Source organism: Primulina eburnea, chromosome 8, assembly GCF_022965805.1.
Source record: "Primulina eburnea isolate SZY01 chromosome 8, ASM2296580v1, whole genome shotgun sequence".
In the NCBI taxonomy this organism is placed as follows: Eukaryota; Viridiplantae; Streptophyta; class Magnoliopsida; order Lamiales; family Gesneriaceae; genus Primulina; species Primulina eburnea.
Genome location: NC_133108.1, coordinates 8270621 through 8285105, shown reverse-complemented (window position 1 = coordinate 8285105; position 14485 = coordinate 8270621). Strand labels below are relative to the sequence as shown.

Below are 14485 nucleotides of genomic sequence, written 5' to 3'. Positions count from 1 at the left end.
CTTTATTAAAAAATAATTTTTTTTAGAATAATGGGTACGGTATAAAATGTCTTAGACAAGTTAAAGAAAAAGGTGTATACCAATGTATAATATCTAAGGCGAGTAAAATGAAGAAGAATATACCCTAACAACAATATCAAGGCAGAGAGAAAGAAAATGACAGATTATATTTGATCGGATACAAGGTTCAAAATAAGGTTGCACATTCAGCACTCGCTACCGATTTGGTAAAACGAGAGACGTCGGATTCATAATCCCGAGTAACTCGATATTTAGGTACAGATGATAGCCAGACGGCCGGCCAACAATCGCAAGCCACTTAACAGGTCTTCCAAAGAAATATAGATGCCTAAGTTAGTATAATGAGTTTTGAATCCAAGGGGGAAAACAAGACTCCATTATTACATCGGCTCCGAACTTGATCAAGCCAAGACTTGCTGCTGTTATATTTCACATCAGCCCTACATCACTAGTACTAACTCAACCATCTAGCAAAAGAAATGTCAAATGTGTTGGTTTATCGTTTTTCTCGCGTCCAAAATACGACGGAAATTTTAAATTTTCTTTTAACTTTCAAAATTTTCTTTGAATACTCGTACATTTTAAATTAAATAAACATAAATAGACTGTTCTTTAGTGAATTTTTCACTTGACAACAACTACTTCGATATTAACGGATGTAGCTCTTGTTGTAAATCTCTGTGAACTTTCTTCAAGAACCACTTTCTTTAATCTTCGAATCAAATCCACGAACGGATTATTTGTTTTTCTTCTAACTTGCACTAGAAAATTAGAAGATATTTTGCGTTGAAATTTATTCAAACGAGAGGCGACTCAAAATCCTTGAAATTTTTCAAGGTGGTGGCCGAAATTTTTGGAGGCTATGGGAGGAGGATTTTCGAAATTATGGTTACTTGGAGGCTATGGTTTTAAGTCTCCTACTTAAACCAAGTCTTCATGACCTAATTTTAATAATATAAGATTTAGGTTTCATAATTAACTTTAATAGACTTGATTAATTATTTGGATTAGTCCAACTAGTTTAATTAATTAATCCAAAGTCCATTAAGAATTTTAATTATTTAATATGTTGGACTTGTACTCCTACAAGCCCATCAAATACACCATCCACTATATATTTAATTAAAGATTTAATAAACTCAAATTTTGAGTTTAATAATTAAATTCCCGTATTTTATAAATTCAAATTCTTGAATTTATTCTCTCCAAATTTTAAACATCATAAATTCAACTTCTTGAATTTATATCTCATAAATTCAACTTCTGGATTTATTCTCTCAAAATTTAATTATCATAAATTCAAATTCTTGAATTTACTATATTATAATTTTATATAAATTCAACTTCTTGAATTTATTCTCTCAACGAGAACGAAATGACCTAGTGCTTGTATGACTCTCAATGGTTAAGGGATACAGTTAGCCGTGAGTTCACAACTCTTTGTGATTCAAGAAATTTTTCTTTATTCAGGCTTACCCTAATTTTCCCCATTTTATGCACCAACATTTGGACATCAGAATGTCAGTAATCATTTCTGATTAAACTCATTGAATCATGGTAAGAATGTCTAGTAGCATCGCCCCATTATTCCCTAGTTATCACTTATAGTGCCTACAAGAACCAGTCGGTTATGATTAACGTACAATACGGTCCCTTCATCTCATATATCTCGATCGAATCTGCAACCATTAGTTCATCGAGGCTTGCATATTAGATTCGATAGCTCCCCGACTACAATGCACTGGCTCCTACACATTTCGCAATTGCATCCAACCTCGCCACCTTGTGACCCTGTCGAGTCGGTAAACGAGTCAAAGCACATTCCTAGTATGTAGAACCTCATTGTTGTCCCGAGTCGTAAGGACTAATCATGTACAATCAACACAACAGACTTTTCATCTCGATGAATGATAACTATTTGGAAAGTCCGATGGAGGGTTGTTCGGTACAATCATCATATGATTACCTATGTGCATGATTGGACACTTCTATGCCCTTACTATGAAACACGTACACAACATCACAGATGCTAGTCTCAAGCTCAAATGGTCTTTATCCTTATTTTAGGCTACTGAATCGACTAAGAACGAATTAGAATATAAAGTTATTACAAATGAGATTCAAAATCGAATTACGATTCATTTTATTAAAGTATAATCAAAGACTTTATTTTTGTTGATTGCATGGGTACACAGATAAAACAAAATAAAACCATAAAAAGTTAAATTATATTAAAATAAAGATTGTTTATTATACTTGAGTCCATAAATTCTCTAACTAATAATTGATTTGAAGGACATCTACTTTAATAAAAGTACATAAAATTCACTCTACATTATAAGTTCATTATTCTGCTACATTTCGAAGCTCTTTTGGAGGGACCTCTGTATTGTGGCCACTGACACTGAAATCATGATAAGGTTTTGAATTTATTCATAAAAAAGACAAGTTACTTTCGAGTCCCACCAAAGAATTCTTAGCCGTCAAATATGCCTTTAGAGAGACATCGTTCTTCATACTTTCCTTCGCATTATTTTCCCAGATTAGGGTTTGATTTACTAGGGATCGGATTAACCACATATATATTAAGGAAAATTTACTAGTAGGTTGCGCAGATTTCAGTTAAGATTTATTTGGTGCACGAGTCGGCCTGCCATTGTGTTTCTTGTTTTGTCTACATCGCCATAGCTTGGCCCAAACCCGGGGGACAACTATTTTAGTTTTAACCTTATGAAAGTACATATCCAGAAATAAAAATGAGTACCTTTCTTTTTTGTTCCATCTGCACTAGTTAATAAAATCCTTTTTACCCTCATAAACACTGTAAAATTGTGTCAAAAATGTGTACATGTTGATGAATTTTAATGTTTATTATAACGTTGGAATCGGCCGTCGCTATTATTCGATGTAGATTATATAAATCCTCAAACTAACGCAATAGTCTACAAATCATATCAGTCAGTGTAAACCACACTGGACAACCAATATGTGACAAGCTAGTTCTAGAAAATGTTGACAAAAGTAATTGAACTTCTAATTATTGATCAAACATCTTAGCGTCACTCTTGCATTATTATTATAAATGCAATTGAAATTCATAACAATCAATTATTAATACAAGTTATCATAATCACATCATGACTAATTAGCATGAATAACATCCCTAAACGCACATCATGACATTATCTATATCCTTTGTCACGTCACTTCTAACCGACGTGGCATATACGGTGACTTGTGATAATGGACATGGAAATCATTTTACACCATTTCTTATATATCAGTTATATTTGTTCTATCATTAGGAACCGAACTACCAAATTTTGAATTTTAGTCTATATGAAAAATAAATTAAAACATCGTAAAAATTGAACAACCTAACTGAAATATACGCTAGAATGAATATTTCTTGATTTCATAGGAGTTAAAAAGAAAAAAAATTAACCAAAACTACAATACTTGCTTCTTCTTTTTTCGAAAAATAAAAATTATTATATGAGACAATTAGTTGAACAAGAAAATAATTTGTTCGCTCCACTGAGTTGTTCGATTTTGGGTGTTGGTCTTTCAAAGTTTAGTTTTTGTACAATAAATTTTAAGTTTTAACTCTTTTGATCCGCAATATGATAAGTTGAAAATTTTCAATGACATATTTTATGACATATCAGCTGTGTCATATCAACACTCTGAACAAATACAAATAAAAACAACAAATGAAATTAAATTTCGTCCACCAAATTCTCTCTTAAACACACAATGGATCACAATTCAATATATATATATATATATATATATATATATATATATATATATATATATATATATATATATATATATCAGTTTTGATATGTTGCACACATACCGTGAACAATTATGTGAGCACCGATGAAGTTTCACACACTTATTGGATGCGTAATTTTTCTATATTTCATCACATCCAATAGGTGAGTAACACCTCATCGGTGCTCACATACGTATGTACGGTAGTTGTATAGGATATCAAAACTATATATATATATATATATATATATATATATATATATATATATATATATATATATATATATAAAATGGAAAAAAAAAGTTATTTTCCTTTGTCGAACTATGTAAATCCAGTCAAATCCAACTTTCACATAGACATCAATAATCGGGATTCGAGACCAATTTTGAGATGCCAACGAATGTGTCAAATCCAGAAAAGACTGGTTAACAATCGCGATTCTACCTCAGTGGATCATCTCTCCCCGATTAAAATAATTTTAGCATTTTATTCGGTCAAAAAGTTTGGTGCTCAAATTCTCAGACAATTGATACATTTTTCACTTATAACATTTATTATCAATTAACAATATATATTATATAGATATATATTAAAATGGTCACAATGTGTTTGATGCATGAAAGCAAGATGAATGTGAATATGTGCATGGTACCCTCCTCTCTTTATAGTTCATCAAAATTCTTAAATAAATATAAGTTTAATCCATAAAATATTTGACAAAGACTTGTGTGAGACGGTCTCACGGATCGTATTTTGTGAGACATATTTTTTATTTGGGTCATCAATGAAAAAAATATTACTTTTTATGCTGAGAATATTATTTTTTATTATGAATATCGATATGGTTGACTCGTCTCACAGATAAAGATTAGGCGATGAAGTTATTTTGTTTTTACAGTGTCGATTTCATGTTCCCAATCGCACCATGTTTTGATAGATTGTCTGAATTATACTGACATGGATGAAATTCAGACAAAATGAAATCCAAATTCAAATGATACTCTTGTGGGGCCGCTCCACGCTACAAACTTTCATATATGATGATACCCTTGGCCATCGCAGTGTCAATTAATTATATACATTTTATTACGCCCGTGTAAATAATTCTCTCCACTTAATTCAGTTCCATTTCCACTTAATTCAGTTCATTTTTTTGGGTCGCCGGGATTTGTATATTCCTATTCCGGCAACCTGATTTAATCAAAATCCAAATCGGATCATCAAGAATTCATTTTTCCTTAAGGTCTAATCAAGATTTCGGGGATTCTCAAGCCGGTTGGTCGAGAAATATATATTGAATATTAAACGTTAATGGGAAAAGATCGAACTCTGACTAGCAGCCGAAGTGAACGCTATTTGGGAAGTTTTGGTAATAACCACGGCCAAGAAAGTGCGAACGGTGCGTCGGAACTGGGAGAGAATGAAGTTTGGTCAGTAGTTGACGACACAGAAAACGGGAATGATCACCCGGAAAACGGAGGCTGGAATTCGCGTGCTTCCATGGAAAGCAACGGAAGCTTCTGTATCTACGGGAGCCGTCGCCCACCTCCGCCATCCGACCACCACCGCCAGCTTGGTGGATTGTCGCTGGCTTTCGACGATTCCAGCAACTCATCATCATCACCGAGGAGGATCTTGCACCAACTCGGTGGACAAGACTGCGTGGGAAACTCTCCACCTAGCCGCCACATGGCGGCGTCAGCGCCAGTGAACGTACCTGATTGGTCTAAGATTTATCGAAATGACTCAGTTGAGTCCCTACACGAGTTTGAGGATGGGTTGAACGACTACGACCCGGGTGTCATCGTGCCGCCACACGAATATCTCGCCCGTGAGTACGAACGAAGCCGTAGAGTCGCAGCCAACTCGGTGTTCGAGGGTGTGGGGCGAACCTTAAAGGGGCGAGATCTCAGTCGTGTCCGGGATGCGGTGTGGAACCAAACCCGGTTCGATGGCTAATCGTTATGACAATTTGCACTGGGATTATTGGCTAAATATTTCTTCCAAGAACCCTTGATCATGGTAATAAATGGTATATTCAATATTGTCATTTTTGGGGGGTGGGCAATGATCAAACGAAGTGAGTTTACTTGGAAGGATTGGGCTCAAACCATTAATTCCATAGGTTGTTTTTGTTCAAAGCTTCAAGTTTCCTAGTCCATTTTCCTTCTGTCGCAACTTGGTTAATCATATTATGTCCTTTTCGATTAAGTATCGACATAAACTTTTTAAGTGCATTCGATTGAAGTATATAGTAAATATTATAATGTTCGAGATTTTGATTAATTTCTTGAATCAATATCGTCAGCATCACGATCAAGTGGTGCACTTGGAGAAACTTCGACTTTGCCATCAAACCATGAGGGTATTGAGATGCGTCTATGAAATCCAATCGTCAAACATGTCATTATTATATGGAAGGATAGACATTCGAGTTGATCATCGTTGTCAAATTCCACTAAAATGAATTACAAGCCAAAAAAAAGAAAGAAAAAAATGTACGACAAGCTATAAAAATTTACAACTAAAGTATAAATTGTGCAACCACTGAAGACCGCTACACAATGTTACGCACGATTGCTACTTAAAAACTGTAAAAGTATTTTGTCACGTAGTGAGAAGTGTCCATGACACAAAATATTGAATATTTTATCACAAAGGAATGGTATCAATGTGCATCATTTACTTCTCCAACATTATTGGAAGGAGTTAGTTACGCAAAAACCCCATGCCTATTATGAGAGTGACCATTCCTTGGCCACTGGCAACATTGGATCACCAAAATAATATTACCAACAAACCCTTGTCAGATGTGACTTGTGCTCAAATCCTAAATCATTAGGTACGGTACCCTTTATGATATTGGAAATTAGTAATGCTAGAGATGGGCAGTGAGACTCATTATTATTACGGCGAAGAGGCCTTGTAGTTTGGGCTAAAATTTCAGTTAGGGTAAAGATGTCCTGTTAGTGGAAAGGTGATTGATTTCGATGGTTGCCACTTGCAAGTGATGGTATCGAAAGGTTTTGAATGTGGACAAAAAACAAACGCATTGAACGGTGGATACCATCTTGCTCACCTTTTTCAAGAAAATGAAACGAGCTTATTTTAATTTATTGAGCTCAAGACTGCTTGGCGCCACTGATTCTCTATTTTCACCTGCATTTGTGCGCAACATAGGGCCCACGCATCGCAACACGATAAGAACAGGCCCCAAAAATATGGACTCACACCACCACCGCTATTTATTGCATTCAACAAGCCGTGACAACAATATATACACATATATCGAGTGAAATAAATAGTGGTGGTACATGTGCCTGTGTGTGATTCAAGCGTCACATAATTAATGGAAGAAAGACAAGGCCAAGGTGGCCTTCAGCTATTTTTTAAAAAAAATAGTGCAACGATGTAATGTCTTATTCAAATATGGAAAGAGTAGGTGGCATCTAGTCGCGCAGTAAAATGCATACGAATGAACATCGACCGGACACAAACAGTAAAGCTCATGACCCTAAAATTATTTTTTTATATATATAAAAAACAATAATTACCAATTTTAAAAAGTAAGAACTAGGCGGCCCAAACGGATGGAAAAACAGTTTTGTATTTAAGAATAAATATTTAGTTTATGTTTTGGAAGAATTCTGGTACAAAATATTTTTGCTACTCTAAAAGAGACTTGAGATAAGAAGTACAATTAACATTAAAAAGAAGAAAAGGTTCGAGAGCAACAATTTAAAAGGAAAGGAAAGGAACTTGATAGAATAATCCTTGGAAAGGAAGTTCTAATGAATAATTTATCCAAATCACCTCCACATCCCAATTCAGCATGTTTTGCCAACCCATCGGCCAATTTCTCTTGGCCCTCCTTAGGACCCATATATAACAATTACCCGTCAAGATTAGGCTGAGACAATTAGACTGGGATATCTCACTTTCAACTCATTTAAAGTGTATGTAAACCAACCCTCAGATTGTTACTCTCAACACACCCTTAGCACCACGCATACATATAATGAGTTTATGTATATGAGCAGAAGTCTATCATAACAAAACATAATGCATAATACGATTTTCATACGAGCCATTTAACATATGGTCATATGGATGTGAACCTCTGAAAATGGAACATTAAAAAAAAAACTTATGTCTCAAACATAGCAATCACTAAGCACACAACCGCACATGTGTAAACATAAACCCCAAACTAAATATGGAGACAACAAACATACGCAGCCATTGTCCAAGAAAACCATAAAACGCAAACATTTTTGCCTTGCTATGATAACAAAACTTGAAAGAGAGAATTAAATGGCAAATTCAAACCATTCCAAACAAGAACCCAGTGAATACAAGTATTCAGCCGCAACAGCAGCTGACAGCTCCAACTTCATGATCCACGATCAAAGGCTGCTGATTTCCTCTTGATGCTCAATACATCACTACACCAACATATGATTATATTATCATTTCAATAGAATATTAACGATGAGCATGCAGCAATAAAAAATGACGAAAATAAAGAGAAGTTGCTGATCCAATGCGAGTCAGAGACCGAAGAAAAGTATTTTCAGTAATTAAAAAAACGATAAACCAAGTCTTCCAATGCATTGAAGCAAGTCTTCTAATGCATTGAAGCAAGGATTGTGTTGTTTGGGGAGGGGAGTGGGTGATGGTGGTTTCTGTTTGAGGTTATGGAGGTAGTTCCAGTACTTATGGCAATTGCAGAGAAGAAAAAGATACGGTGCAGGTTATTGGATTCCGTGTTATGGCAATTGAAGAGAAACAAAAAGATATGGTATAGATGATTGGATTCAGTGTTGAACGCTTGACCAGCACAATCACATTATTCAGGAAGCAATTATCTAAATGAATGTCCAATACCATGCTCTTCAAAGGTGGTGAGCCCTGAGAACAGATGTGTGAGTATATTGTTGGCGAGGTAGATTTAACCCTAATCCTAAAAATTAGAATCAACAACGTTTTCAAACTTTATATCAGTTGAAAGTAGGCTATGATGGTGATGTAAAGATTATGATAGGTCACGGATAGTACAACAAATAATGATGGTAATGTAAAGATGAGGGGAACCATTAAATATTTTTGTAATCAATAGGCAACAAACAAAAAAATTCGCAATAACTTGGTCGTGTCACAAACAGATATTCCCAAAACCTTCCACACAAAATAAAGGTGCGAACAGAGTGCATGAATGAGAATGCGAGGCATCAAAGACATTTTGTTCGAAGCAAGCAAGCATTGGCTAATTTTTTCGACAATTGTAAGATATACCTGAGGCTGTTGCTGCTGCTGTGTTGGTGGTTGGTAGTCTCCGTATCCAGTGTACCCTGCATAGTAGAAGTTTGGATCCTGCGTTGGTTGAGTATATCCATAGGTTTCATAACCAGAAGTATATCCATAATATCCTCCATTCCACTGATTCGGATCAACCTGAGGCAGGGAGATTTGATAATTATATCTCATGCAACAGTACAGGTAAAACGAACCAAACAAAAGTTACAGGAGTAGAACCTGTTTGTTAGACGGACTACGACCCCATGAGAGTCGAATGCTTTGTCCTCCCAACTGGGTTCCATTTAAAATATTTATAGCTTGTTCGGCAAATCTTCTGTTATTATTGATGAGACAAGTTTTTACATGCACTTTTTAAACACTTAAAATAAATGGAGGAAATTTTTTTACTACCCTCAATTTACCTATCACTAAACTGAACAAATCCACATCGTTTGCCTGCAGGTATTTTTACGTGGAGCAACTGTCCAAAATTCCCAAACAGCTGTCTTAATTGCTCATCAGTGACATTAGAATCCAAATTCCCGACAAATATCTGCAAGGAAAAAGCCTATAAACCATGATCCCATGCTTCATAACAAAAGCATACAAATGCAAATATAAGTACATTTTACTCACAGTGGTGTTAGATGGATCATCCTCACTTGCGATTCCTTGTGATGTCTGGTATGATGCTGCAATTGTAAGATAAGTATGAGAGGAAAAAGAGGAAAGCAAAGGAGGGAAAAAATTGGAGGTGAGAACACATGAACCCATCATAGCCCACATTAAACACATCAAGTGAATAAGAAACCAAGACATCTCTCATTCAAGAGTCATTCCAACAATTATCCGACAATGAAAGTCACGCCATTCTAAAGACAGCTGTTGACTATGAATATGACAGCAACTATAACAGAATATAAACAAACTGGGTATTATAAGTCTGAAATATCTTTACAAAGGAATCATAAGCAGTGTACAGCTGGATATGTAGCCATATAAATAGTGTTGTACAACTAAAGATTAGGCATGAGAAAAATAGCAGAGAATAACACATGCAGGCTAGCCAAGAGAGCTAACTTTAAAATAAAAATGTTGACAAGCATTCCCTTTGTGTGACAATTTCTCATCAATATTATCATTCAGTTTGACAACACCACCTCACAAAGCTTGCGAAAGCTGCTTTACTGGCTAAATAGGATCACTCCTCTGGAAGCTCTAATGAGTGAACCTCTCATAGTTGGAATCCTAGGACTAGGGTGAGGAACAATTGCAGGGGGGCCAGCGGAGATTCTTCATAGCAGAACATCAAATGAAAGCACCACTGCCAACATTTCCAGAATGACATTTATAGCAGTGAGGAGCACAACCATACAGGATGTTTCGAGTGTGTTAATTTTCAATTTTGGTGATCATGATCTCAAAGGAACTACACCAAGAGAGCTTCAAGAATTGTTCAAAGCATGAGTTACAAAGATAATTAAAACCGCTTGGATGTAAGCAGTTTCAGTGGCCTCAAATTACTTCCCAATTTCCATGGGGAGACCATAAACAGAAGTAATTCTAGAGGTAAGAGCTTGGTGAAGAAAGGGATAACTGGATGAGAACCGAAGAATTATAATTATGTGATGGCCAAGAGGAAATCAATGCCAGATACTGAGATAATCTGAAGCTTATAATTAAACATGAAGTAAAAAAATTAATATAATATATGTAATTTGATTTTGACCAAGACCTAAGAGTCAAAGGACTGGCAATAAAAGCTGGAAATTCTAGTATAATCAGTTCCTTGAGGAATCAAAAGTAATCAGCATTAAATTAAAACTGACCTACAAAAAAACCAGGCACTAAAGAGTTATCAATTCAGCTCACATTGGCTCCAGGCCACTATATGATAAGAGCTTCCAATCACCCTGCTATGAGACAACCATAGCCTTTTATAAGATTATGCAAAGTTTTAATCCGTCAGAACCTAAAATGTTCAAAGCGCTGGAAGGAAATTACACCGCAATCTGTCCTATTCCTAAAAAATTTAAGGGTGCGACAAATTTGAAAAAGCAAATAACACCGCTCGATTTAGATCTCCGATTTCCAAACCAAGTGATTCCTCTATGCATTGAAACATCCAAATTCAGAAATAATGAACATTATATAATAGCAGATGAGAACAGAAAAATTGAAACAAAATTCAAACCCAGAAGCGGTAAGTTCATGGTTACTCCAGTAGCCATAAAGATTTGCAAAGACATAGGCATACCTTTGTTCTGATTCCCCATTTTTTGCTTGTTAGCAGCTGGACCAATTCGCATTGGCCTAGAGGAACAAAACATTCCATTCATCTCAGTCATGGCACGCATTTGTTCAGTTTCATCAGCAAATCTCACGAACCCATAGCCTTTTGGACGCCCAGTTATCGCATCAGTGACAACCTTTGCACCCTTAACTGAAGGATAAGAGGGCCTAAAAGTTTCTATAAGCATGTAATCAGTAACATCAGATGCCAAATCTCCAACAAAAATTGTATATTCAGGGGAATCATCACGTTTTTCACCCGCTCCCATAGATGCCCAGTTTAGTCTAAATGTTTGCTCAGCATTGGGCATGGGAGTGCCATTATAAACCTGAAGGCTCCTTTCTGCAGAAGCATGGCTGACAAATTCAATAAAGCCATAACTTTCAGGTTGGCCCGTTTGCTTGTTACGGATTACTTTAGCAGACAACACCTAGGGAGAAAAACAGCTACATAAGATCCAAAACCCAAAAAAAAAACTTGATGAACAATACAACATATCTAGAAATGTATCCCCGCCGTGTTCAAGACGTATCCGACTAGTCAAACCTACAAAAAGTCAACGACACGAATTTTGACATATCCGACAGGCCTATCGTCTGATACTTCTGGAAAAAAATTAGGAGTATCTATGCTACATAGTGTCCAATTTTGAGTATGATATTCATTAAAAAGTTTTCAAATTAAATTAGCGATCTAACAGGAAATCTCTTGTGTCACACATAATTATTGATTAAACTCACGCTCCCCCTTTGTATTTAGGGTCCTTTAGTATTTGTCCTTTAAAATTTACCATTTTGTAACTTGAAAACTGAACTTTGTTTTTGTAGCACAATCCATGATTGCCTCGATGGAATATTCCATCTCAACCCTATCACATGGCATGCATCTCTTGCCAGTTGCACACTTGCACCTACCCTTACACTCATAAAATGATTTCCACCTGGTAACCTGAGCTTTATAGTTTTCCATTTTCTTCTTGATATTAAAAATCTTTACGAGAACAATCACTTATTTTTAAGTAAGTGATTGACATGGCATCACCAACCTCCATTTGTTCCAAAACCTCGTCCCATTATGTCGTATATTAAAAATTAAAAAATAAGTAAAGCTCTGATGTGAGTCTTGAATGCTAAAACACTCTTCATTGAAAGGAAATATCAATTATAAGAACAATATCAAAAGGTAAACTGTATTGTGAGGTATTACGGATAGAATCACAGTAACGAGAAACAATGGTATGAAATATGCGAGAAAACGAGCTTGGTATAATCGTTTACATCTCATATTTGGGGTGGATGTGCAGGGCCTAAAAGAATGAGTGACAATCTCTTAATTACACATCAAGCACTCATGAAAAAATTGCAAAAATATAACAATTTCACAGGTGAACTGCATTATCTTTCTGAAGTCAAGGAACGGATGAAAAAACCACCATAAAATAATATGCCACATTGTTCCCAAGTGCACAGGAAACTAATGAATTTCCAGGGTTCAGGTCAAAACAATATAGTTCAGGGGTTTAAGACTTTAATAACAAAGTGCAAAACAGTTTCTAGTTCAGTGGCAAGGTCATTTAATTATAAGCACAAACATGTATATAGGCTAATCTTTTCCTAAGATTAAAATTTAGAACACTTACTTGAAGTATAAAGCAGCCAGCTATAAATAATTTATTCTCAAAGCATACATAAAGTACACTACACTCAAATGCTAAAAGATGGTGGGTATGACACAAAACTAATAGTTTACAACCTAAGTCGGAGAGAAATCCTGATCAACAAATCATAAATGCAAATGAAATAAACAAATCAAAACATAATCAAAGAAAGAACAAAATTTTGAAAACTTGACTCGAGCAGTAAATCTAAGAATCAGCGTTCTTCAATCAGGAAAAAAGTCAATAGACACAGGTGATCTATGAAAGTGAACAGCGCATGTAATCACGTATACCTCCCCGGAAGTGCCAAAACAGCTGAGCAAATACTGCTCGTCCATCCAATACTGCAGATCACCAATCCAGAGACTCCGGATCCCGTCGTCCGCCACGGGCTGCGCCTGAGGCGTTGGAACGGGGGCGTAAATAGACTGCTGTGGCGGCTGCTGGTAATAGTACCCAGACGCGGGTGGCTGCTGTGGAGGAGGGACATGGTATTGCGGTTGTTGGGGTGGCTGCGACATCCATTGATGAGATGGCTGTTGCTGAGGGTATTGCTGGTATTGAGGAGGCGGAGCCATATGAGATGGGACGTTGGTGTTCGGCGGCTGCATCATCGTCGGAAGCCTATCCTCTTTAGCGAGAGGAATTGGAGAAGCGGAACCCTAATACGGATGAGAGAGAGAGGGTCGAGAATCCTCCTCTTTTAAGCCTTTATTATTATTATTATTATTATTATTATTTACTGTTTATTATCTACTATCCGAGATAAATGATAATACTCATTTTTTCTTCATTGTTTACCGTTTTTTTTTATATTAGACTCTCTTCATTTTTTACTTCTTAATTAATCTTTTAAGTTTTCAAAATCTTCTCGAATTAGTCCCTATCGTTATCTTGACATTAAGATTAACGTTGATCCATATCATTTGCCTCTCACATGATCATTTCTTTGTGAAGACAGTCAGTCAATTACTAATTTTCATTTTACTTCTCACATATACAACAACTCTAATCCCCAAATCAACAGATGGAAGAAAAGGGAAGGGCGAATGGTTGGAGACACCACTGATTGCTTGAATAAGTATATTGTTTTCAGATAAGTAAGCAAGTTTTTTTTGATTAATTTGTTACATTTTTTGAAAATATTTCTTCATTTCAACTAAAACCATTCTCTTTGAATACACATGCATAGTTGTGGCCACCAGTGATTAGAGCGGTCATTCCTTTGAGTGACCATCTTTGGTCTCGAGTGAACAAGAAATTTTTGTTGTTAATTCCCCTATCTATTTCTTTAAAAAAATTATAATTCAAAATGCTAGTATTGGATGACATATAACAAGGTATGCGCAACTATTTATTTATAGTGGATAATGAAAGAGTGTTGGTCCCATTAAATTTTTTTCCTTTGATATATACAACAAATATTTGACGCAAA

The 14485-nt window shown here is 35.7% G+C and overlaps 2 protein-coding genes across 2 annotated transcripts; one reads left to right on the top strand and one right to left on the bottom strand.

Moving 5' to 3' along the window:
* Positions 1–4874: 4874 nt before the first annotated feature.
* LOC140838816 (protein S40-6-like) lies at positions 4875–6064 on the top strand. The gene has a single exon (XM_073205388.1). The coding sequence runs from the start codon at positions 5114–5116 to the stop codon at positions 5759–5761; it is 648 nt and encodes a 215-aa protein (XP_073061489.1). The 5' UTR covers positions 4875–5113; the 3' UTR covers positions 5762–6064.
* A 1784-nt stretch (positions 6065–7848) lies between these two features.
* On the bottom strand, positions 7849–13752 carry LOC140838815 (polyadenylate-binding protein RBP45-like). Its single transcript, XM_073205387.1, has 7 exons — positions 13344–13752; positions 11358–11823; positions 9737–9792; positions 9523–9653; positions 9338–9434; positions 9098–9256; positions 7849–8247 (listed from the first exon to the last, which is right to left on the bottom strand). The coding sequence occupies exons 1-7, from the start codon at positions 13662–13664 to the stop codon at positions 8245–8247; spliced, it is 1233 nt and encodes a 410-aa protein (XP_073061488.1). The 5' UTR covers positions 13665–13752; the 3' UTR covers positions 7849–8244.
* Between the last annotated feature and the right edge of the window lie 733 nt (positions 13753–14485).

What these genes read in the sequence shown, in the direction of transcription:
- LOC140838816 (XM_073205388.1), top strand. Translation starts at nt 5,114, where the DNA reads ATGGGAAAAGATCGAACTCTGACTAGCAGCCGAAGTGAACGCTATTTG.
- LOC140838815 (XM_073205387.1), bottom strand. Translation starts at nt 13,664, where the DNA reads ATGATGCAGCCGCCGAACACCAACGTCCCATCTCATATGGCTCCGCCT. An exon ending in ATGATCCATCTAACACCACT is followed by an intron (nt 9,654 to 9,736) that starts GTGAGTAAAATG and finishes TTTTCCTTGCAG; the next exon opens with ATATTTGTCGGGAATTTGGA. An exon ending in GTAGTCCGTCTAACAAACAG is followed by an intron (nt 9,257 to 9,337) that starts GTTCTACTCCTG and finishes TCCCTGCCTCAG; the next exon opens with GTTGATCCGAATCAGTGGAA.